Source organism: Gopherus flavomarginatus, chromosome 4, assembly GCF_025201925.1.
Source record: "Gopherus flavomarginatus isolate rGopFla2 chromosome 4, rGopFla2.mat.asm, whole genome shotgun sequence".
Lineage (NCBI taxonomy): Eukaryota > Metazoa > Chordata > Testudines > Testudinidae > Gopherus > Gopherus flavomarginatus.
Genome location: NC_066620.1, coordinates 134183815 through 134208715, shown reverse-complemented (window position 1 = coordinate 134208715; position 24901 = coordinate 134183815). Strand labels below are relative to the sequence as shown.

General features: G+C 43.7%; 1 protein-coding gene across 3 annotated transcripts in view; it reads left to right on the top strand.

The window, feature by feature from the left end:
- Positions 1 to 24901, top strand: part of AFG1L (AFG1 like ATPase) — a 150078-nt gene that overhangs the window by 23894 nt on the left and 101283 nt on the right. For all 3 annotated transcript variants that reach the window (XM_050951407.1, XM_050951406.1, XM_050951405.1), the window contains exons 3-4: positions 19503 to 19554; positions 20686 to 20787. In XM_050951407.1, the coding sequence (XP_050807364.1) occupies positions 19503 to 19554; positions 20686 to 20787 (154 nt within the window). The remainder of the gene's footprint in view (positions 1 to 19502; positions 19555 to 20685; positions 20788 to 24901) is intronic.

Genomic DNA, 24901 nt, shown 5'->3' with positions numbered 1-24901 from the left:
TATTTTTATATACAAAAGGATTTTTATTCAGCAAGAGTTGGAGGGTGCTAATATGTAGTTCAGGTTTCTAAGAACATCTTTAAGAACTAAAAAGCTGAAGTGATCTGCTTTTATCAAGAAATGCCTTCTGTTAAGAGCAATATAATACCAGGTCTTTTAAAAGAAGTAATAATATGCAGCAGTCCAGCTGGAATCATTGTCTTTGATTCTGTCATTTTTTGAGATAATGTATCTGGGGAATGGTGGTGAAGAGGATGAGGAGAGAAGCAGGCACAAATAGTTGATAGTACAATCCCATTTAGTCTGAGCAACATCACTTTATTTCCTGGTCTGACTGCTTCCCTCACTTCTAGCAGCAGAAATCTGGAGTAACTCTTGAAATCATGGACTTAGTCCAGGTTTAATACCACTAGAAATCAGGGAATAATCTGGCCCCATTTCTGCAGTGCAGATAACTTACGAACTTCTTGGAGACATGAGCCGTGCTAAACACAACACATTTGGGGGTTTTTGTTGTATATTTAATTTAATGGATGCCTGTGGTCCAAATAGCTTTATTCACTAAAATATGACAAACATAAGATGTTGAGTACAAACCTTATTATTATCTGTGATTGAAATAACATTTTGGCTGGGAAACTTGCATTAACTTTCAGTTTGTGAGCAATTCCTAAAAAAAGAGCGATTTTGAAAATATGTAAAGCCATTTCCATTATGAAAATATAGATATAAATTTGCTGGTCCTTAATATGCTTGTTTTGGATTAGTTCAAAATGAACGTGAGTTAAAAAGAAAAACTATTAAGTCTATTGATGCAAATAGAATAAATTCCTATTTTTCAAAATTAGCCTCAAGTTTTAAACAATGACTTTACTTTTATGAAGGAATGGCCCTGTGTATGTTCAATTCAGAGGATCTGAAAATATCTGAGGCTCAAGGCCACAAGAGTTTGTATAAGTGTTTCAGATCTCCAGGTTTTCAGAATAAACACCAACTGGGGCGTTTTAAGGGTTGTTGAGCTACTATATTAATGACTCGAAATAAGCTCAACGCTAAGTGAGGTCATGTTTTGAAATAGGGTATGAACAATAATAAATGTGATTCAGGACCTTGAAAATATCTTCATATATAGCTGCAACCAAAAGGAGTTCTGAAAAGAGGGAGAGAAAGAGACTGATCTGCTCTTAAATAAGGAATATTCTCTAATATGTTTTAACTTGATACTGCCTGTATTGATCTAATCTGCTAATATAGAGAATTGCATCTGAAATTTTGGATATTTACACTAATTTCATATTGGCAAATACATTATGATCCATATATGTTTAAAATTGGCAGTTAGGTATTTCTAAGGCACCTATCAAGTACTGTAGTATCCAAGACAGAAAAAATTGTCAGACTCTTTCAAAAATACTCAAGAAAGAATGGAGAGTTCTCAGACTGAAATGAAAGATTCTGACCATATTAGCACTTGGGAAAGAATAGTGATTAATCAGAGACATTAAAAAAGGAATAGAAAAAAATCCAGTCTGAACCAGCGTAGAACACACTGTGAGAGGCACAAATTACTTTTTAGAAAGGATCTCAGTAATAGAGAACAAAATTAACTTAATTTGGTATGGGAACATAGTTTGAAATTCTACCTCTTCTGTGGAAAAAATAATATTTTAAAGAATATAAAACAATTTTCAAAACTTTTTTAAAGCAACTTAAAAAAGGAAAAGAAAATATGTATCCCACACTATGTGCCTGTTCCAGTGATTCTATCCATTATGTGGTATCGTTAAGTATAATGTATTTTATGAATATTGCAGAGGAGTAGAAATTAGCAATCTGTCACAGGGCTGAATGTCACAGGGTCTAAAGAAGAAAATAGTTAAGACTGTAGGGTAATGTACTGACTGCATCTCTTGGGAAGGCTATTGGGAGCATATTGGTATAGTCTATTCGATTTTTGACCATTCCTTCTGCAAGTCAGCTTTTGTGGTATGCCTTAATCTCTTTGCTTTGAAAGTGTTAAGTGTTAGTTTTATAATTAGCTTTAAATGATGCCACTGCAAAAACAAAGCTGTCTAAGAATCGATCTTCTCTGAGAGAGAGGTGGACTTAAGTATCTTTACTAGACATCTGAGTGCAGTCACTGTTTTATCTTGTTGTCCCCCCTTTCTCTATGACTCAAAGCCCCATGAAGTGGTTAATATCCATAAAAGAGGACCAGAAGGACTCTACAGATCCATTCTAACTCAGTCCATATTCATCAGGAGATCTGGCTGCTGAGCAGTATAAAAAAAATCCTGCTACATGAACTGCCTTTTTGGTAAACGTATGGAGTGTACATGTAAAATTGAAGAATGGAATAAGCCAACTACAATTTTATACTGCTCTCCACAGTGTTTCTCTTTCATTTGCATCCCTTGGTCTGGATACTACTTTTTGGCTTACATCTGTTCACTCTATCAAAATTCAAGTTTCTTTTTTACTTTCTGTCATTTCTACTTTGAATTCAGACACTCTGCTGGCTTGCTGCAGCACTGCGCTATGATTCCAGTTCACTCTACTTCCACCTGACAGTTTATGGCCATGTCTACATTACAGTACAAAGTTTGGTCAACATAAGTTATGTTGCTGAATAGCTGCCAACTGTAGTATGTCGCTCATACACGTGCACACTTGGGCGCTTGCCTAAGCAGTGTGAGTCCTCACTGTGAATGGTTGCATTGACATAAAATGCAGTGCAAAACAGGTAGGTATCCTAGTGTGTGCAGAGCCATCATCCACCTTAATTCCTGGGATGCCTACAGTTCACCCAGGGATTTCTGGGAGTAGGGATTGAGTTTCTATCATTTCTCCATCCCATAATGCCTAGTGTGAATATCTTGAGCAAATCTTAAGTTAAATCTTATTGAATTGCATTTAATAACTTGGGGTCAATTGTATTAAAAATGCAATGTTAATGTACTGTTGTGGGATTGTATGGAATTTCCTTTTGCAGGAAGACAGGATTAATGCAATCTCTGGGAGATGTATGGAATTCCAAAGGACTTTTTGGGACAATGTGTGTGAAATGGATTTCCCAGGAATTACTTGGGGCGGGGGGAATGCAAATAACCCACATTGAATCCTTTCCTTCGAAGCTACACCCTGAGGAAGGAAACTGATTATCTGTTGATTACCTGCTTCTGAAATCTCCAGTTCAAAGATCTCCAAACTGTACAACAGAGGGATTAAATTTTCATGATGTCCTAGTTTTGAGCTAGAGCTGTTATGAACTAATGACCACAAATGAGACCCCTTTTGGGGATTTGAATAACTGCGCTGCCAGAGATAGTTGGAGTGATGGCTAGTAAGCTTATTACCATGCATGTAAGTTACTTTATTGTTAATATTTTGTCTGTAGCGCTTTTACCTTAATAATAAAATAAGCTTTCGTAGGCAGTGGTGTGGGGTAACTTATAAATGTTGGCAGTTACACCATGTGTCAACACTGAAGGGAAGAAGCAAAGCAGGCTTGCTTAGGCCAGTGCCAATGCTTAGGTCTTATGCTGGGCATAACACAATGAAGGCAGGGAACTGTTCAGCCTGGAAATGGCCCAGTTGGGAGGGAGAGAGACTTGAGTTTCCACCCAAGAAAGGCAACAGCTGGGGGGAGAGAAGCCTGAGCGTGGTTGCCCTTGCTGGACTACTAGGGAAATACAGATATCAGTAGTGTAGCTAGGGAGGCTGCTCCCCCATTGAGTACAATCGGCACCTTGTCAATTTCCTGGCGCCTTTGTTCTTACCCAGGGGAGCGATTTTTTTTTTTTAAAAAAAAGGGTGCCATCTGCTGCGGCGCTTTTATTTTACTCACCCGGTGGTGCTCTGGGTCTTCAGCGGCATTTCGGCAGCGGGACCTTCGAAGGCACCCAGAGCGAGTGAAGGGCTTGCCACCGAAGACCCGAGTGCCGCCGGGTGAGTAAAATTGCCGCAGCGGGTGGCGCCTTTTTATTGCTCCCCCTGTTCCCTCCACCTGGCTATGCCACTGACAGATGCAGTTGCTCTGAACTGTGATACCTATTCCATCCCATAGTACTGGAACAATTTTTTAAATCTCCCACAGTCCTGCATGCCATTTTAGGTTTCTCTTATCTCTCTGGCAGAAGCATGGATTTAATTCCGCTGAGCTGTGTAATCATGAGAGCTTCTAGTACAAGATGCATGATTCTCTTGTGTTTGCAGAGCTTGAATGAATACTGCTACAACTGGGAGTGTAATGAGGAAGTTGCGGAGATGTTTGGGCTCAATCTCTCCACACTGATTGGACACAGTCGGGGGGAAAATGCCTGGTTGCTTACAGAGCAGCTCCTCACGATGTATCACCACTTTGCCACCTAAGAAACAAGCACTGACTAGTGGGATTTCATCATATCACAGGTGTGGGATGATGAGTGATGGCTTCAGAAATTTTGGGTGCAAAAAGGTATGTGCTGAGCTTGCCCCGGCTATCTTGTGCTGGGATGCCAAAATGAGGGCTTCACTGACAGTAGAGAAGTGTGTGGCGATCACACTCTGGAAACTTGCAACACCAAATTGCCACTGGTCAGTGGACAAACATTTTGGGGTTGGAAAATTGACAGTGGGGCCATCATTACACAAATGTGAAAGGCCATTAATCTTCTCCTGCTACACAGGCTTGTGACTGTTGGCAACATGCATGAAATATTGGATAGTTTTGCAGCAGTGGGTTTCCCAAACTGCAGCAGCGCAATACACAGCACACATATCCCTATTCTGGCACCAACTCATGTCACCACTGAGTATATTAACAGAAAGGGTTACTTTTCGATGGTTATGCAAGGAGAGGTGGAGCAGCAGGATGCTTCACTGATATTGAGGAAGGTGCATGATGCTCGCATCTTTAAGAACGCAAGACTATTCAAAAAGTTGCAAACAGGGACATTCACCCTCAACTAGTGCATTCAAATTGGGGATGTTGAAATGCCAAGAGCGATTCTGGGTGCCCTAGCCTTCCCCTGGTTCATGAAGCCATACACTGTCCACCTCTACAGCACCAAGGAAAGATTCAGTGACTGGCTCAGCAGGAATGACAGTTGAATGTGGTTTTGGTAGATTTGGGAGTCGTTGGAGATGTTTGCCAACTACATTGGATTTCAGTGAGGCATTGTTATCGCTGCATGTTGTTTATTGCACAATATCTGTGAAGTGAAGGGAGAAAAGTTATCCTGTGGTGGAGGAGTGAGGTGGATTGGCTGTCTGCTGAATTTGAACAGCCAGACACATGAACCATTAGAAGAGCTCAGCACAGAGCTGCATCGCTGAAGGAGGCTTAAAGGACTATTGTAGCAGGGAGGCACAGTAGTGTTGTCTGATGAACATTTTATGAAACAGAGTTCAGGAATGGGTTACTATCTCTCCCATTGTGGAATCTGTAATGCCTAGTGTAAACTACTTAAAACGGAGAGGGTAGCATGGATTGTGTGTCACTATGAATTCAATGTACATTATTTAATATGAAGGGTTGTTGCCTTAAGCTGTAATATCTGTAATGCTTTGTTTAAACTTATGACTATGGGTTGTTTATTGCCTGTAATAATAAAGATATTCAGAGTTTTAAAAAATTGAACTCTATGGTTTGCAAACCAACAGCCTCCAAAAGTAATGTGGAAAAAACTCAGTAAAATCAATCTAGCAAAAGTGTAACAGGGTGAACCATATTTTAAAAACCCCAGTCCAATATGAAATGCAACAAGTATTGTCTGAGCCTGTGGTTTCCACAGGTCTGTGTATGTGTAACTGTGGTTCTCCTTGTTTTCCCCCAGTGTGACGTGGTAGGGGATGGGTGCACACCCTGATGCCATCTGTTGTGTTGTGGGGTGTAGGGACCACTGACCAAGTAGTTCTCCAGGGACTGGAAAGTCCATGGAGTCAGTATTCTGTGAGTCATGTAAGTCAACGGTGCTCTACAACTTTTGCATTTGTTACCTGAGCAGACCCATTATATCCTAGTGCATTTCCTCATGTGCCTCTCAGTTCTTTTCCCTCTCCTTCAGCAACTGATCTCACCATTCTTATACCTTCTGTGTGATCATGGCCCTACAAACCCTATTTTCATGGGTCGAGGCCACAGAGGATTGGAGGAGCTTGCCAATCATATCCTCCTGAATCCTCTTCTTTCTCCTCTAGATTAGAGTCAGATGTTTAGCAGGCGTGAGGCGGGACCTCTCAAAGCCACCATGCGGAAGGCTGATGATTACAACAAACAGACACCCTGTTAGATTTGCAGTCACAATAGAAAAGGGAAAGATAAGTCTCAAAACTCCCTTGCATTATTCCCATAAATATTTTTAACAAATGCTAATGGTCACTTTTGCTTTGTGGAGGCTGGGTACAGAACCACTCTGCAGCTTAAACCATTGTGAGCATGGGCTAGCCTTCTGGGGAGAAAAGGGTGGGCTTCTGTTGCACATAAGCTTTAAAAGCTAAGTGCCTGTGGGTGTGGGAGAAAAGCAGTGATTATTGGCAATATTTTCACAGGCAGAGGTCACTTTTGTTGATAACTTTTTCCTGAGGAAGATAAAGGCACAGAGAACCAGCTGCTACAGTCGTCCTGAAGCCGTCCAGGCATGTATACTGTTAGCCTATTTATTGTAGTGATGCCAGCTGAGTTCATCACAGAGTATCATGGGAAAGCCTCCTATGGTGGGAAAAGAAACAAGGCTGCCATCCCTAGCAATGTTCAGGAGAGGGTCACAGAGCGGGTCACAGAGCATCTCCATTAAAGTTTCATTGAGAACTCTCAACAGGACAAAAGAGACATCCCTATTCAGATGTAGTACTCTGCATGGCCTCTCAGCCTAACCCAACAAGCCAAAGTATTGAAAAGCAGATGTGGATAACTATTTTCTTCTCTCTACCTCCACCTGAGCACAGGACACTGATGTGGTGTGAATTGTGTGCCCTGAGTGCCATACTGTTTTTTAGAATGTATTGTTAAACACTATGTTTGCTAACATTTTATCAATAACCAGTCAAAAGTAAATGCCTTTGTTCTCTAAAATTCAGGATGGAATGGGTGCCATTTTTTAAAATGGCGAAGAAGGGCAGTGGGAAGCAGGAAGAAGGTGAGAGATCAGGTTTTGAGCAACAAGGGGGAAAATTTAATACAAGGAGTAATTCCTGTACAAATATATCCAAGGTTTCTTCCTTTTTATCACTGGGTTCCTGTGTGTTTGTGTGGTGGGACTGGCTTGACTCTGCGGGAGTTTCAAAGAGCTGGCTTGTGGCATGGTTTGAGTCCTCTGTCATGTCACATGCTCTTCCCTCCTCACTGTCCACCACAAGGATTTCTGCCTCAGCTTCCTATGAAGTGCCTGCAGTCATACACGGAGTGTTGCTGGGATCCCCACCAAGTAGTGCATGCAGTTTGTTGTAAAAGCGGCAGATCTACAGGGTAGCACCACATATCTTGTTGCCCACCCTCACCTTCTGGTGTCCCTGGTGAAGTTCCTTCACTTTCACACAGCACTGCTACTGATTCCCATTGTATCCCTTTGCCTGCAACTGCCATGCAATCTGCCCATTAGATGTACGTTTTCTACAGCTGGTCCATAGCTGTGCTTGTATAGCCTCTTCTCCTGCACAGGCCCAGGAGATCCAATATTTCTTTTCTGCTCCAGGGTGGAGAGTGTGTGGTTCCTCTCTGTTTGCATGGTCCTGGCCTGGTTGTTTCAGCAGTTGGATGCTGTGATGCTTTGGGGTTCATTCAGGCCAATAAAGTGTTCAGTCAACATATGTGTTGCATCTTTGGGTGCCTTAAATGTTATGCTGCTGTGGTTCACAGCCTGAAAACCAGCCACTGTGTCATGATTTTGGAGGCCTGACTCATGGTGTTTGAATGTTTAGGCTTGGCAATGCTGGAAATCTGTTAATCGAGTTATTCTTTTAATTTGGAGAAAATTGAATTTTTTTTTAAATCGACACTCTTAGCCCTAGTAAACCATATGCTAGAATTTAAAAGCATTTAAAAGTATAACTGGGTTCAAAAATAGTTAGATAAGTGATATCAGTGGCTATTAGCCAAGATGATCAGAGATGTAACCCTATGCTCTGGGTGTCCCTAAGCCTTCAACTGCCAGAAGCTGGGACTGGAAGACAGGCTGTATCATTCAAAATTGCCTTGTTCTGTTCATTCTCTCTGACGTGTCTGTCACTGGCCACTCTCAGAGACAAGATACTGGGCTAGATGGACCATTGGTCTGATCCAATGTGGCCATTCTTACATTCTTATAATTTTCGGCTGGTTATAAAATGAGCTGTCTTAAAGGTTACTACAGTGTCTTCTTTCCTGGAAACATCAAATAAAAGAGAACCTCATTTCACTTGGATTTGAAAAGATCCCCTAAACCACTAGAATTCCTCCAAGGATGTAGGCCCCTTTCCTGGAACTAAATATATCTTCAGAAGCTCTCACTGAACATCCATTCAGACCACTTCAGTAACAGAATTGATGTGATAGAGGGATACATCGTTCACTAGTCATAAATTTTTGTGAAGACAAGTTCTGCTTTTATCCCCAAAAGTCAGTCTTGGAATTTCCGAGAGTCCAAGCAATTATGCGTCCTTCCTTTGACCCAAAACAGTTTTTTTCCTTAGACTTTCCAGAGATGATAACTCCTGGAGTGAGAATCAAACAGAGGTAACTGCCCAAAAGGTTGAAATTTAAGGAAGTTACAAGCAACTGAGACAAACCATTTAGAATGGAAACATTTGTGCAACAGCACCCTCATTTTTGCGTTGACCTATTTGCATTTCCTGATTTTTATTTGTATGTGAGAGAGAGATTTAAAAAAAAAAAAAGATGTGGAACCTGAGGTTTTTTTAAAATGCAGACTTTTTCTATTCACTAATAAATATTATATCTTTTGCCTTGTAAAAAATGAAGAATGACCAGGAGTGTGGTCATTAATCCTAAATTTACTCTAAAGAAATCTCTTTATTTTCAAAAAGAAATTTGTAGATATATATTTTCATACAAATATCCTTGTTGTTGTTGTTGTTCCTTAGCTGTACCGTTCTGAGATTCAGCAACTATATTGAGAGAAAGCCCTTTTAAAAATATGCACAAATGTACACAGGAAAAAGTCATCAATTAAATTATCTTTCTATATGTTTAAAGCCCAAGCAAACAGTTGCAGACAATTCTATTACAGGTTTGGTTGATAAAGGTAATAGTGTTGATGTAATATACTTAGACTTTCATAAGGCATTTTACTTGGTACTTGATTAAAAAACTGTAAAGATAAAATTCATATGGCACATGCTAAATGGATTTAAAAACTGGCTAAATGATAGGTCTCAAAATGTAATTGTAAAGGGGGAATCATCATCAAATGAGTTTTCTGTTGGGGTATGACAGGGATTGGTTTTTGGCCCTACATCTATTTAACATTTTTACTAATGACCTGGAAGAAAACATCGCTGGAAAAGTTTGCAGAGGGAGTGGTAAATAATGAAGAGAACATGTCATTGATACAGAGCAATCTGGATCGCTTGGTAAACTGGGCGCAAGCTAACAATATGTTTTTTATTATGAATAAATGTTATTGTATAAATCTTGGAACAAAGAAATTAGACCATACTGTCACAACGGGGGACTCTATCCTGAGAAGCTGTGACTCCGAAAAAGATTTTGAGGTCATGGTGGATAATCAGCTGAATGTGAGTTCCTATACAATGCGGTAGACAAAAAGGCTAACACAATCCTTGGATTTATAAACAGGAGTAGAGAGGTTATTTTAGCTATGTATTGGGCACTGGTGCAACTGCTGTCGGAATACTGTGTCCAGTTCTGGTGTTCACAATTCAAGGAGATATTGGTAAATTCAAGAGAATTCAGAGAAGACCCAGGAAAATTATTGAAGGATTGAAAAACATGACCTGTGATGATAGACTCAAGGAACTCTATTTATTTAACATAACAAAGAGAAGGTTAAGGGATCCCTTAATTATTGTCTGTATCTACATGGGGAACAAACAGTCTATCAGAGAAAAGTATAACATGATCCAGTGGCTGGAAGATGAAGCTAGATAAACTCAGACTAGATAAATAAGGCATAATTTTTTAATAGTAGGAGAAATTAACCACCGGAACAACTTACCAAGGGTGGTGATGAATTCTCCATCACTGATCATTTTTAAATCAAAATTGGATGTTTTTCTAAAAGATGTGCTCTAGGAATTACTTTGGGGAAGTTCTATGGGCCTGTGTTATCCAAGAGGTCAAACTAGATCAGAGGTGGGCAAACTACAGTGCACAGGCCATATCCAATCAGCGGGACCCTCCTGCCTGAGCTCCTGGCCCGGGAAGCTAGCCCCCGGCCCCTTCCCTGCTGTCTCCTCTCCCCCGCAGCCTCAGCTCACTGCCGCCACTGGCGCAATGTTCTAGGCTGCAGGGCTGCGAGCTCTTGTTGAGCCACGGCTCTGCAGCTGCTCTGCCTGACCTGGTGCTCTGTTCTGCATAGTGGTGTGGCTGGTTCCAGCCAGGTGGCATGGCTGCCTGTCCTGGTGCTCTGGGCAGCACGGCTGTAGCGCCACCAGCCACCGGTGCTCCTGGAAGCGTGGTAAGGGGGCAGGGAGCATGGGGGGGGGGTTGGATAGAGGGCAGGGGAGTTCAGGGTGATGGTCAAGGGGTGGAGGTGTGGATAGGGGTCAGGGAGGTCAGTGAACAGGGGGGTTGAATGGGGGCAGGAGTTCTGAGGGGGCTGTCAGGAAGGAGAGCAGGGTTGAATGGGGCAGCAGGGGGCAGTCAGAGGTAGGGGTTCTGGGGGTGGTCAGGGAGAAGGGGTGGTTTAATGGGGCAGAAGTCCCGGGGGGGAGTCAGGGGCAGAAGGTCCAGGGGCTATCAGAGAACAGGGGAGTTGATGGAGCAGGAGTCCCGGGGGGCCGTCGGGGCGAGAAGCAGGGGGGGTTGGATTCGGGGGAGTGAGCCATGCCTGACTGTTTGAGGAGGCACAACTTCCCCAACCAGCCCTCCATACAATTTCAGAAACCCAATGTGGCTCTCAAGCCAAAAAGTTTGCCCGTCCCTGGACTGGATAATTACAGGAGTCCCTTCTGGCCTTGGAATCTATTAATCTTTTAGCAGAACTGTTCAGAACATCTGAAACCTTGTTGCAACTACAGATTAAATTAATAAAATTTGGGGGCATTCTATTAATATAGCTCTCTAAATTAAATCTATAAGTGGTTCCATTATAGTTAGACTTGCATATTTGTTGAAGATATTGGTACTAAAAGGGCATGTTATTCTGAGACATGCATCTTGCTGTTTTTGGTCATGTATTATGTTTTTGTATGCCCATTAATGAATGTTTTTGCTACAGAAGCTACTGTTTCTTCAATGTAGCACTGTGTTTTCAAATGTGCTCCAGATTCAAGTTGTTTAGCAATTACACAACTCCAAATGAGACCACAGGGTTGTAATTTTAATTTTCCTCTTTTCTTGCTTAGCTTTTATTGCTTTGTGAAATTGCAGCATTTAAAATAACCAAACAAGTACCCTTGCGAAATATTGTAGTGGATGTCAGTCCAGCCTCATAAGCTGATCAGACTTTTGTTCAGTTCTCTACTTTAGAAACTAATTTCTGTTTGAAATTATGTATACATTTGTAAATGTTTCTGCTTAGTTACTTGAAAAACTCAAGTGAATTGTGAATCTTAAGATAAATGCAAACTGCTTAGCAAAATCATCTGCATGGAAATATTTCCAAGTAGGAATGCCTTTATTGAGTGAAACTTAGAAAACAAACCTTCAAATACAACACAGTATGTCTCAAGTAACAGCCACTCAAGCTGAAAACACTTCAGCAACATTCGTTCAAGATAAATGCAACTTACTAGATAAACTGTGAGTTAGTAAAATACATGTTTTGAAGTGAAACACTTTTAGACATAAAAAGACAGACCTATACCTATTGTAACTCCATTGTCTTGAATGAAGCTTTAGGTAGAGAGAGGATGGAGATTAAGACTATCCTTCATGCAACCCTCCCTCCTTTTTAAAGCCAAGAAATTTCACATCCTAAACATTGCTGATAATCTACAGTATATATTTGCAAATATTGTGATACTGGTTTATATAACAAAATCTATTTTCCCAAGTTCTTGTTGGGCTATGTGGTCAAAGGGTTTAGTGGATGATGACAGAGTCTGTTTTGATGGTGGATTGGGAGAAGTTTAAGCATGGAGTTTGGAAGTGTGATGTTAAATAGGGTAAACATGGCTAGAGATGCAAAGAGTCCTGTGGCACCTTATAGACTAACAGGCGTTTTGGAGCATGAGCTTTCGTAGGTGAATACCCACTTCGTCAGATGCATGTAGTGGAAATTTCCAGGGGCAGGTGTAGATATATATGCAGGCAAGCTAGAGATAATGAGGTAGTTCAATCAGGGAGGATGGGGCCCTGTTCTAGCAGTTGAGGTGTGAAAACCAAGGGAAGAGAAACTGGTTCTGTAATTGGCAAGCCATTCACAGTCTTTGTTTAATCCTGAGCTGATGGTGTCAAATTTGCAGATGAACTGAAGCTCAGCAGTTTCTCTTTGAAGTCTATGGGCACACGCATGGCCCCACAATATGCCAATATTTTTATGGCCGACCTGGAACAACGCTTCCTCAGCTCTCGTCCACTCATGCCCCTTCTCTACCTACGCTACATTGATGACATCTTCATCATCTGGACCCATGGGAAGGAATCTCTGGAAAAATTCCACCATGATTTCAACAGCTTCCACCCCACAATCAACCTCAGCCTGGACCAATCTACACGGGAGGTCCACTCCCTAGACACTACGGTGCAAATAAGTGATGGTCACATTACCACCACCCTATACCGAAAACCTACCGACCGCTATGCCTACCTTCATGCCTCCAGCTTTCATCCCAGGCACATCACACGATCCATTGTCTACAGCCAAGCACTGAGGTACAACCGCATCTGCTCTAACCCCTCAGACAGAGACCAACACCTACAAAATCTCCACCAAGCATTCTCAAAACTACAATACCTGCATGAGGAAATAAGGAAACAGATCAACAGAGCCAGACGTGTACCCAGAAGCCTCCTACTGCAAGACAAACCCAAGAAAGAAACCAACAGGACTCCACTGGCCATCACATACAGTCCCCAGCTAAAACCTCTCCAACGCATCATCAGGGACCTACAACCCATCCTGGGCAATGATCCCACACTTTCACAGGTCTTGAGTGGCAGGCCAGTCCTCGCCCACAGGCAACCTGCCAACCTGAAACATATTCTCACCAGTAACTTCACACCGCACCATAGTAACTCTAGCTCAGGAACCAATCCATGCAACAAACCTCGATGCCAACTCTGCCCACATATCTACACCAGCGACACCATCACAGGACCTAACCAGATCAGCCACACCATCACCGGTTCATTCACCTCCTCGTCCACCAATGTAATATACGCCATCATATGCCAGCAATGCCCCTCTGCTATGTACATCGGCCAAAACTGGACAGTCGCTGCGGAGAAGGATAAATGGACACAAATCAGATATTAGGAATGGCAATATACAAAAACCTGTAGGAGAACACTTCAACCTCCCTGGCCACACTATAGCAGACTTTAAGGTGGCCATCCTGCTGCAAAAAAACTTCAGGACCAGACTTCAAAGAGAAACTGCTGAGCTTCAGTTCACCTGCAAATTTGACACCATCAGCTCAGGATTAAACAAAGACTGTGAATGGCTTGCCAATTACAGAACCAGTTTCTCCTCCCTTGGTTTTCACACCTCAACTGCTAGAACAGGGCCTCATCCTCCCTGATTGAACTACCTCATTATCTCTAGCTTGCCTGCATATATATACCTGCCCCTGGAAATTTCCACTACATGCATCTGACGAAGTGGGTATTCACCCACGAAAGCTCATGCTCCAAAACGTCTGTTAGTCTATAAGGTGCCACGGAACTCTTTGCTGCTTTTACAGATCCAGACTAACACGGCTACCCCTCTGATACATGGCTAGAGATATGGTTGTTTTAAATAGTTCTAAATAAAATTGTACATATTTTTCCTTTTTTCCCCTTTGCGCAACCCACATATTGTTGTAATATTAGATTGGTTACAAACTTTTGAGTTAGTAATTTATCAAGGTTCTTCTTCAAGTGATTGCACATGTCAATTTCACTGTAGATGTTTTTGCACAGCCGTGTGCAGATATGAGAGTTTTTACTCTTAGTGGTACCCATTGCAGCAGCCTGAGCGCCCTCTGCAGTCTCACACACATTGCACAGGCATAAAGAGCTGAGATGCCACTGATGCCCTCTTCTCCTAAGGTGTTTGAGGCTGCGAGAGAGTTGTTAAATCTCATAGTGCCACTGTCACCATCAGTTAAAGAGACTCATCCAGCACTGGTGCTGAAGGTACCACCTTGAACGCCTTCACCTCTGCTCCTGCATACCAATTGGGCCGGTACCATCTAGGGCAGGGGTGGGTAAACAACAGTTCGTGTGCCAAATCCAGCCCACCAGCTGTTTTAAACCAGCCTTCAAGCTCCCACTGGGGAGTGGGGTCTGGGGCTTGCCCCACTCCGTTGCTCCAGCTGGGGCATAGGGTTGAGGGCCATTCCACGCAGCTCCCAGAAGCAGCAGAATGGCCCCGCTCCAGCTCCTATGCATAGGTGCAACTGGGAGCTCTTCACGCTGCCCCCACCCCAAGCGCTGCTCCTGCAGCGCCCATTGGCTGGGAACCACATCCAATGGGAGCTGCAGGGATGGTGCTGCAGACGGGGCAGCATGCAGAGCTACCTGGCTGTGCCTCCACATAGGAGCTGGAGAAGGGACATGCCACTGCTACCGGGAGCTGCTTGAGGTAAGCGTCACCCAGAACCTGCACCGCTGATCCTCTCCCGGTGCCCCAACCCACTGCCTCAGCCCTGATCCCCCTCCCACTCTCCAACCCCCTTGAGCCCAGCCTGGAGCACTCTCCTGCACCCCAAACCTCTCATCCCCAGCCCCACCCCAGAGCCTGTACCCCCAGTCAGAGCCTGCATCTCTTCCCACACCCCAACCCCCTGCCCCCGCCCTGATCCCCCTCCTGCCCTCTGAACCCCTCAGTCCAGCCCAGAGCACCCTCCTGCACCCCAAACTCCTCATCCTCAGACCCACCCCAGAGCCCGCACCTCCAGCTGAAGTCCTCCCCGCCCCAGCCTGGAGCCCCTTCCCGCACCTCATTTCTGGCCCCACCCCAGGGCCCGCACCCCCAACCAGAGCCCTCACCCCCTCCCGCACCCAAACCCCCATTTTGTGAGGATTCATGGCCCGCCATGCAATTTCTATTGCCAGATGTGGCCCTTGGGCCAAAAGATTTGCCGACCTCTGATATAGGGGAAATCTACAAATGATCTCCTTGGCTCCCCTTTCTTCAGAGTTAGCCCTCTTCATTGGTACTGTTGCGTACAGTACCAACGTACTAACAAGAAGTGCTTCTTCGTCAAACTCTTAGTTGGTCCCATCCGAGGGGATATGTCACCTGCCTGCCCTGGTTTCAGTCTCAGTTCCAGCTGGACCCTTTGGGCTATGCATAATTGGGCTATGCTGCGCCAGTGGCCATTTTGGAACCATGGGGCTTCCTCTCTCAATCAAGAGTATCCCCATGGCCACCCCAGCTGGCTCCATCTTCTGGGCATCAGGAGCATTTACACCTCAAACACCACAGTGTTGATACCAAGCCCCGCACCAAGCAGTCAGGATCTCTCTCACAAACAGCTGCAAGAGGAGCAGGAACTGGATCAGCCCCTGGTACCATTGGCAGCCTTGTCCTCATCCCCTGATGAGCCAATTGTGGTAGAGCCTATTTCTTCATCCCCTGATGATTTGAAGACTCATCAGGAGTTGTTGAGGAGGATGGCTGTGACCCTAGATATCCACCCAGAGGACATCCAGGAAAAATCCCACAAACTGGTGGACATTCTGACATCTGCAGCTCTGGCTAGAATAGCGTCATATAGATATATCTAGTAGAGCTATCTTAGATCCTACCCAAGTGCTCTGGCAGACTCAGCTTCCCTGCCTCCAAGTGCAAAAAGAGTGGAGAGATGGTATTATGTCCCCTTCTAGGGGTTCACACACCTATATAACCATCCTTCTCCAGACTCCCTTGTAGTTGCAGCAGCTGATGTAAAAGAAAGATGGAGCACTAGACATCAATGCCAAAAAATAGAGAGGACAAGAAGGTGAATTACAGCTTTGTCCTGCAAACCAGCAAGCTTTGTTGAGGCACTATGATTTCATCCTGTGGTATACAGTTTGAATTTCAAAGACAAACTTCCAGATGAGGTGAAACAGGAGTTCCAGCCTCTCATAGAGGAGGGGAAGTTGGTTACCAGAAGAACTTTGCAGGTAGGTCTCTATGCAGCAAATTCTGCAGTGCACAGCCTGACCTCTGCTATCACAATGAAGCGCTCATCCTGGTTACACTGTTGTGGCCTCCTTCCGGAGGTGCAACAGATAGTCCAGGACTTACCTTTTGAAGTGCCATTGTGCTTCACAGAAAAGACGGATGAGACTATGCAAAGTTTACACCCCAACAAAGAAGTGGAAGGGGTTTCATCCTCCTCAGTCCCAGTATTTTCAGGGATTTGTCCCTTGACCCCAAGACCTACCAAGTGCAGAGGTTACAAATGATGCCCACCACTGCCTCTGTGTCCACAGCCACCGATTCATTGAGACAGACAGCATCTTCCAAGAGCTCATTTTTATGGGTGGATTTAGAGCAGTCCACCTCTTACAAGAGTACTATCTTTTCCTTTTCCAGCTTTTTCAAACTGCCTGTCCTACTTCTGTTGTGCTTTGGCCCATGTCTCAATAGATCGGTGAGTTCTAAGCCTGGTGGAAGTGGGATATACATTCCATTTTATTTCTATCTCTAACACCCTTCCCCATCTCTCTTCAGGAACTCCTCACAAGAGGCAGTATTACTGCAAGAGATATAATCACTTCACCTTGTAAAAGCTATAGAGGAGGTTCATCCTTTGTTCAGGGGAGAGGTGTTTTATTCCTAAAACTTGTTGATCCTGAAGGTAGAAGGGGGTCTCACTCATATTTTAGATCTAAGGCAGCTAAACAAGTTCCTAAAAATAACTGAAATTCTGGATGGTCAGTCTAGCTTCTATTATTTCTTCTCTGGAGCCAGAGGACTGGTACACTGCCTTTGACCTAAAGGATGCCTAATTTCACATGGCAATTCATCAGAGCCACAGAAAAATTCTGAGATTCTTTGTCAGCCGATGCCTTTATCAGTTCATAGTCCCCCCCTTTGGTCTCTTGGCTGCTCCAAAGTGTCTGATGGTGGTAGCACCATTTCTCCAGAGGTTAAGGGTCTAAATATTCCTTTCCCTGAACAACTAGTTGATAAGAAGTCGATCTAGGGCACAGGTGGTGCCTGGCATTCACATAATCTGATCCACCTTTGATGCGCGAGGTCTGCTGATCAACACAGACAAGTCAGTCCTGTTGTCAGTACAGAAAATAGAATTTATTGGAATGATCCTGGACTCAACAACAGCCAGGGCCTTACTACCACAGGCGAGGTTTCACGCAATGCAAAGCCTCATTCTGCACTAAAAGGCTTCTGCTCTCACCATGGTGAGAAACTACCTAAGGCTGCTGGGGCATATGGCAGCGTGCACTTATGTGATTCAGTGTGCCAGACTGCATCTGGGACTGCTTCAGGGCTGGATGGCCAAGGTGTATACTCTTCAAGAAGGCATCTCATAGATATGTTAGTGCATGTACCAAGTCACATGTTGTCCTTCCTGGATTGGTGAATAGAACCGACTAATATCTGCAAGTGAGTTCCTTTCACCTCACTTCAGCAATCTTTTACGTTAGTCATGGATGTCTTGGACCTGGGGTGCTGGCCTCACTTTGGACCCCTTCCAACGCTGTGTCTCTGGTCTCCACAGGATCTCGGTCTACACATAAATATGAGGGAATTGCTGGCTATCTGTTTAGCTTGCATGGCATTCCTTTCTCACATCCAAGTAGGAAGCACCATATTGTTGCTGACTGACGATATGACTGCCATGTTTTATGTAAACAAGCAGGAAGGAACCCGGTCCTCACTATTCTATCGAGATGTAATCTGGCTCTGGGACTTGTGTATCAGTAACTATACTTCTGAAAGTATCCCATGTCCCAGAGACTCAGAATATAATGGCAGATCGACTGAGCAGGTTGATCACCACGAGTGGTCCCTTTACCCAGAAATAGCAAGGTCAATTTTTTTGCTCTGGGGGGCAGGACACAACCCAGGTTTGTTGACAGATGCTTTTCTACTGCTGTGGTCAGAAGGTCTGCAGTATGCTTTTCTCCCCTATCCCTCTTTTGGGGTTGTCTGCCAGGTCATGCAGAACAAGGCCCATCTTATACTGTTTGCCCCAGCATGGCCCCATCAGTACTGGTTTTCACAGCTCTTGGACCTCTCAATCAGTCCCTCACTGTTACTCACACTTCATGCACACCTATTTTCAGAGAATCACAGCTGCCTCCTCCATCCCAACTTTCAAGCTCTTCACATGATAACCTGGAGACTTCATGCTTAACATTGGCAAAGGAGTCCAGCTCTGGAAAGGTGCAGAAGGTAGTGCTGACTAGTAGAAAACCATCAATGAGTCAACTTACCTTGAGAAAGAAAATTAAGTTTTCCACCCTGGGCAAGGCTGAAAGGGGTCTCCCCTAGTCCAGCACATTCTGAATAAAAGCAAGAATATCATTTGTGTTTGAATAATTGAGGATTGGCAGTTAGCTCGATCAAGGTACACCTAGCAGCTATATTGGCATTTCCCACTCCTGTGGATAATCGCTCCCTTTTTTCCAACCGGATACAAAACCGCTAAGCAATCTAGAGGTGATGCTAAATTTGGATGACTGGTCCTCCAGTCCCTGTTCAAATAGACTCCAAATCCACCTGCAGATGGGACTGCCTATGAGTCACCTACAATGGATTAGATGTGTAATCTCTTGAGGAAGAAGAAACAGTTACTAACTTTTGCTTGACTCTTTTTCAAGATCTGTGGCACATGTCCATTCCACAACCTACTCTCTTTCCCCTCTTTATTGGAGTTGTTCCAGTAGGAAGGAACTGCAGGGGAGGGAGGGCAGTGGCAGCTCAGCCCTTTATGCCTGCATGGTGTGTGCAAACTGCAGAGGGTGCTTTGGCTGCTGTGACAGTTACCACTAAAATTAAAAACTCTCCAACAATTATGCATTGGAGCACACAAACACCTACAGTGGAATGGACGTGTGCAATACATCTTGAACAGTAGTTATGGAAAGGTTAGTAACTGTTTTATTTATAATATTTTTATGGTAGCCCTACTTAATTATTTAAATCCAGCCACCTGATTTCATTCCCTCAGCAACAGACTTGCATTAATTACACACTGTGTTTGTGTAAAATGACCCTTCTCTTTTTTTGCAGCTCTTTGCAAAAAGCAAACCTCCGAAAGGTCTTTACATCTATGGAGATGTTGGTAAGTTTCAGTAAAGATTTCATTGGAAGTTTTGTCTAAATGAGGGTTTCACAGAGTTTCCATTTAAGAGGGAGCAGGGTCCAGTGCACCTGTGACTGATTGCCTGCTGCCCAGCTGGGTTTAAGGGAAGGAATCTAGGCCTTACAAAGGGGAAGATAGCAGCAAGGAAAGGACTGCTGCCCATGGATCGCTCTCAGCCCAGAAAGGCAGGGGAAAGGTACTAGAAGGGTTCCTGAAGAAAGTCGCTAGGGTAGCTGTTGAAAGCCCAGAAACATAACCCCCAAGAAAGGATGGGTTTGCCACCCCCTGGACCTGAGGGAAGAGAAAAAAGCTCAGGGAGACTTTATTTTGAATCTGGAAAAAAGAGACTTTATTTCAAGTTTATTTGGACTTAGTAAAGTAGAACCCCAGGATAGCTATTTTGTCTTATACCTTTTGGTCTGTGTGGAATTCTTAAGGGATGCTGAGAGTAGGGGAAACTGAGGCAGGGCCACACTCAGCCAGCAGAGGATGCTACAGGACAGGCATGCCCTTCTACAGAGGGCTTACTCAAGTTCTGATGTATCCTTTTATGTCAAAGGTTTTTTATTTTATTTTGTATAATAATTTACTTATTTTAATGAACTTTTCAGACTTGTTTCTTTTAGAATGTGAAATGGTATTAAGTATAGATCCAATTGCTCACAGATTTCTATTTGTATTAATGTATTTCTGTTTGTGGCATGCTATTTTCTAAATTACCCATATTGTTAAATATTGGTTAAGTAAGAGGAGGGGGAGGCAGAAAGATGAAGATTTGATTCTAGTCATGTCAGTATACCATGAAAATGTCTTGATTCAGAATAAGAAAATATTTGGAATATTTCAGATGGAGTCAATAGGGCCACTTATTGGCTCAAAATGTCATACTTTATTTTTTCAGAATTTGTCCTTTATAAAGTAAAATACAACTTTCCTTCTAGCTCTTTTAACATAAAATATAATCTCTCTTCCCAAACAAGCAAGCCTTTTATTGTTCAGCAGAAAAGCGTAGTTTCGTTAGTTCAAAGCTAATGAACAATCATTACTGTAATCAGTAGATACTGTTTTTAAATTAACTACCTGTTGGGTCTGTTTGTTTTTTATTTGAAGGCACAGGAAAGACAATGGTGATGGACATATTTTATTCTTATATAGAAGTAGAGAGGAAAAAGAGAGTCCATTTTCATGGTTTCATGCTAGATGTACACAAAAGTAAGTGCAAATATTCTGACATTTACACGAGTCGCATTGAGTGTATAATCTATAAAGCAACCCTGGTTTATTCTTCCAAGCATATGAACCTATTTAACTTTCTTTTGCAGAAGTAATCAAAAATACATTTATTAAAGCATTGTTAGAATCTTCTGTTATTCCAGTATAGCTATTAATAACCGTAGGAATATCCACTCAAAAGATAATGTAGTGTGTGGTATATGTGAAATGAGATGTATATTCAGGATTAATTTACCCCTTAACTAAACACCGATAATTTGTCAATTAACTTACACTCCATTTGGAAGAAAATAGATGCTAATAGTGAATTTTACATTGAATGACATAAATAATGTGATGGTGTCCCAAAAATATAGTTTGTGTAAAATCAGCAGTTAAATTATTTGATATTCATTTGGCATACTGTGTTCAGTTGAGGTACAACGATTCAAGAAAGACAGCAAACAAAATTAAGTTTGGAAAATAAGATTTATGAGGAAGGGTTAGGAGTTGGGACATCTTCCATCACCAGGAAACATAACTTTACACACATGAAAAGGAATGTTAGGAGAGAACAGGAATCAGTTATTCTCAATGAGGTTTAGTATGGGGTTGTGTCCCTGACCATCTTGGCTAATAGTCATTGATGGACCTATCTGCCACTAATGTATCTAATTCTTCTTCTTCGGGTGATTGCTTATGTCCATTCCATTGTAGGTGTGTGTGCTTGCCACATGCACCAGTGACGAAAGCTTTTTCCTCAGTGGTATCCACAGGGGACCAGCTCTGGAGTCTTCTGGACTGATCCAGATATGCTCCAGTATAAGGGGCGCTGCTGGCCCCCTTCATCCTTCAGTTCCTTCTTACTGCCAATGACAGTGCTGGAACGCTCCCCTTGCTCTAGCAAGGGGTTTCTCTTTCACTGGTTCTTTGAACTTTTATTGTGTAAACAGTTGTAGGTAGTTATCAGTTCCTAATAGTGTTAGTGTACTTTGTTATTCATAGTACCCCCAGGGACAGGGCATGCCCCACTCCCCAAGGTTTCAAGCCCAGCAATCCACATCTTAGAACTTGTCTACACTGGCACATTACGGCACTGCAACTTTCTGGTTCAGGGGTGTAAAAAACACCCCCTTAAGCGCTGCAAGTTTCAGTGCTGTTACGTGCCAGTGTAGTCAGTGCACAAGCACTGGGAGCTGTTCCCCTCATGGAGGTGGGTTTTTTATAGTGCTGGGAGAGCTCTCTCCCAGCGCTGGTGCCGCGGCTACACAAGCCACGTTAAAGCGCTGCCGTGGCAGCACTTTAACGTTGCTAGTGAAGACTTGCCCTTAGTTGTTTGAAGTGTCTGAGTGAGTCCCACATTTGTGAAAAGTGCCCTGTCAGCAAGGGATTCAAGCCCTGGACCAGAAAGGAGAGTCATCAGACATAGATGTCGCCAAGGCCAACTGCCTGCGGCAGGGGCTCATTCAGGCTTGAGCCATGCCCGTCCCCAAACCAGGCAATCATTTTGAGGGGACACTCGAGGACGACCTCCCAGCCTGCAACCAGGATCTGTCTCACACTTTATTTTCCCACCATTTGTTACTGCGGACTGCTCGGTCCTCAATACAGTGGCAGCAGGGTATACCCTCCAATTTTGTTCTATCCCCCCTTCCCACCCTCCCTTCTCTGTCCCTCTTCAAGGATCCTTCTCACAAGCAATTGCTTGCCCAGGAGGAGCAAGCCCTCCTGTGGCTGGGGCCGTGGAGGAAGTTCCCACAGGATGAAGAGGGAAAGATTTTTACTCAGAGTATTTTCTCATTCCAAAGGCCAAAGGGGGCCTATACCCCATCCTGGACTTGCAAGACCTCAACAAATATCTCAAGAACCTGAAGTTCTGCATGGTCTCCCTGGCCTCCAAAATCCCCTCACTGGATCCTGGAGACTGATATACCACCCTCAACCTAAGAGATGCTTTCTTTCGCATCTCAATATTTCCTGGATGCAAGAGATTTCTACGGTTTGTCGTCAGTCAGACACATTACCAGTTCACAGCGCTCCTGTTCAGCCTAACAATAAGGTCAAGAGTTATAAAGTGCATGGCAGTAGTTGCAGCTTACCTCAGGCGTCGGGGTTGTCCAAATCTATCCCTATCTGGATGATTGGCTCATCAAGGGCCCCTCTGAAGGGCAGGCACAGTGCAGTATCGAGGTGCTATGAGCCACTTGTCATGCCCTGAGCCTGACAAATGAACAAAAGTCAACATTGGTCTCTGTTCAGAGGATAGTGTTCATCGGAGCAGTCCTCGACCCTACCCAAGCCAAAGCATTCTTACCACAAGCCAGGTTCAGAGCAACGTCAGATCTGATTGCCCAAGTCACTGCACAGCTGCTCACCACTTCTCGGGTCTGTCTCAGACTCCTAGGGCACATGGCTGCGTGCATCTACATAGTCTGACACACAAGTTGTTGTCAGTTTATTCCCCAGCCAGACATTGCTTGGATAGGCTCCTCACGACACCGCCTCAGTTACTCACCTTCCTCTAATGGTGGTGCAATCCAAATCCAGCGATGGAAGGGGTTCTGTTTGTCACTCAACTGCCCACAGTGTGCTGGTGTCGGATGCATCCAACCTCAGCTGGGGAGTGCACCTCGGTTCCCTCATAACTCAAGGACTATGGTTGCAGGAGGAGCTGTCACTTCACGTAAGCATCAGAGAGCTCTCAGGGTCATTCGCCTGGCGTGCAGGGTGTTTCTTCCCCATCTATCTGGTCATGTGGTGCAGGTACTGACAGATAACACGGCCTCCATGTTCTACAACAACAGACAAGGGGGAGCCTGGTTGTTTTTACCGAAAGATTTGAATTCAATTATATTAAACCAATGATGTGCTCTAAGATGATGCCTTTAATTTAAAACCTTTTTTATTAACTAGTTAAACTGGTAACCAAGGTTTTAGCCCGCCCTAAAGGAATTGCCAGGGAAAGCTGCAGATAGCTTGCTTTCCCTTGAAAGGACAGGGATACAGCCCTCCGATCAAGAATAGACAGGTAAGCAGTAAATCTTTGAAAACAAAATAATAATTATTTAGAAATGAATGATTACAGTAAAAGAATAGAGATGGATATAAGTAGGAACAAATACGAAAAAGGTTACAGTTGCAGTTTCATCGATTAAGGTGCACTTGGTGGGCATATCAGCCTTTCGTCTGCACATATTCTCAGTATTCTCACATAAGATGATGGTCAGGTTCCTCGAGTGCCTCTAGAGGTATCTGGTTCCCCAATGGGATTTCAATCTAATCCTTTCCAGGTTTACCCATCCTCCTTTCGAGCCTCTAGCCACTTAGAGTCATAGAATCATAGACTTAAGGTCAGAAGGGACCAATATGATCGTCTAGTCTGACCTCCTGCACAGTGCAGGCCACAGACTCTCATCCACCCACTCCCGCAACAAACCCCTAACCTATGTCTGAGCCATTAAAGTCCTCAAATCATGGTTTAAAATGCTTCAAGGTACAGAGAATCCTCCAGCAAGTGACCCATGCCCCATGCTGCAGAGGAAGGCAAAAAAAACCCAGGGCTTCTGCGAATCTGCCCTGAAGAAAAATTCCTTCCTGACCCTAAATATGGCAATCAGCTAAACCCTGAGCATGTGGGCAAGACTTACCAGCCAGACACCCAAGAAAGAATTCTCTGTAGTAACTCAGATCCCATCCCATCTAACATCCCATCACAGGCCATTGGGCATATTTACCACTAATAGTCAAAGATGAATTAATTGCCAAAATTAGGCTATCCCATCATACCATCCCCTCCACAAACTTATCAAGCTTAGTCTTGAAGCCAGATATGTCTTATGCACCTACTGCTCCCCTTGGAAGACTGTTCCAGAACTTCATTCCTCTGACGGTCAGTTTATATCCATTTGTTCTTGTGTCCTCATTGGTACTGAGCTTAAATAATTCCTCTCCCTCCCTGGTATTTATCCGATATATTTATAGAGAGCAATCATATCTCCCCTCAGCCTTCTTTTGGGCAGGTTAAACAAGCCAAGCTCTTTGAGTCTTTTTTCATAAAACAGGTTTTCCATTCCTCGAATCATCCTAGTAGCCCTTCTCTATACCTGTTCCAGTT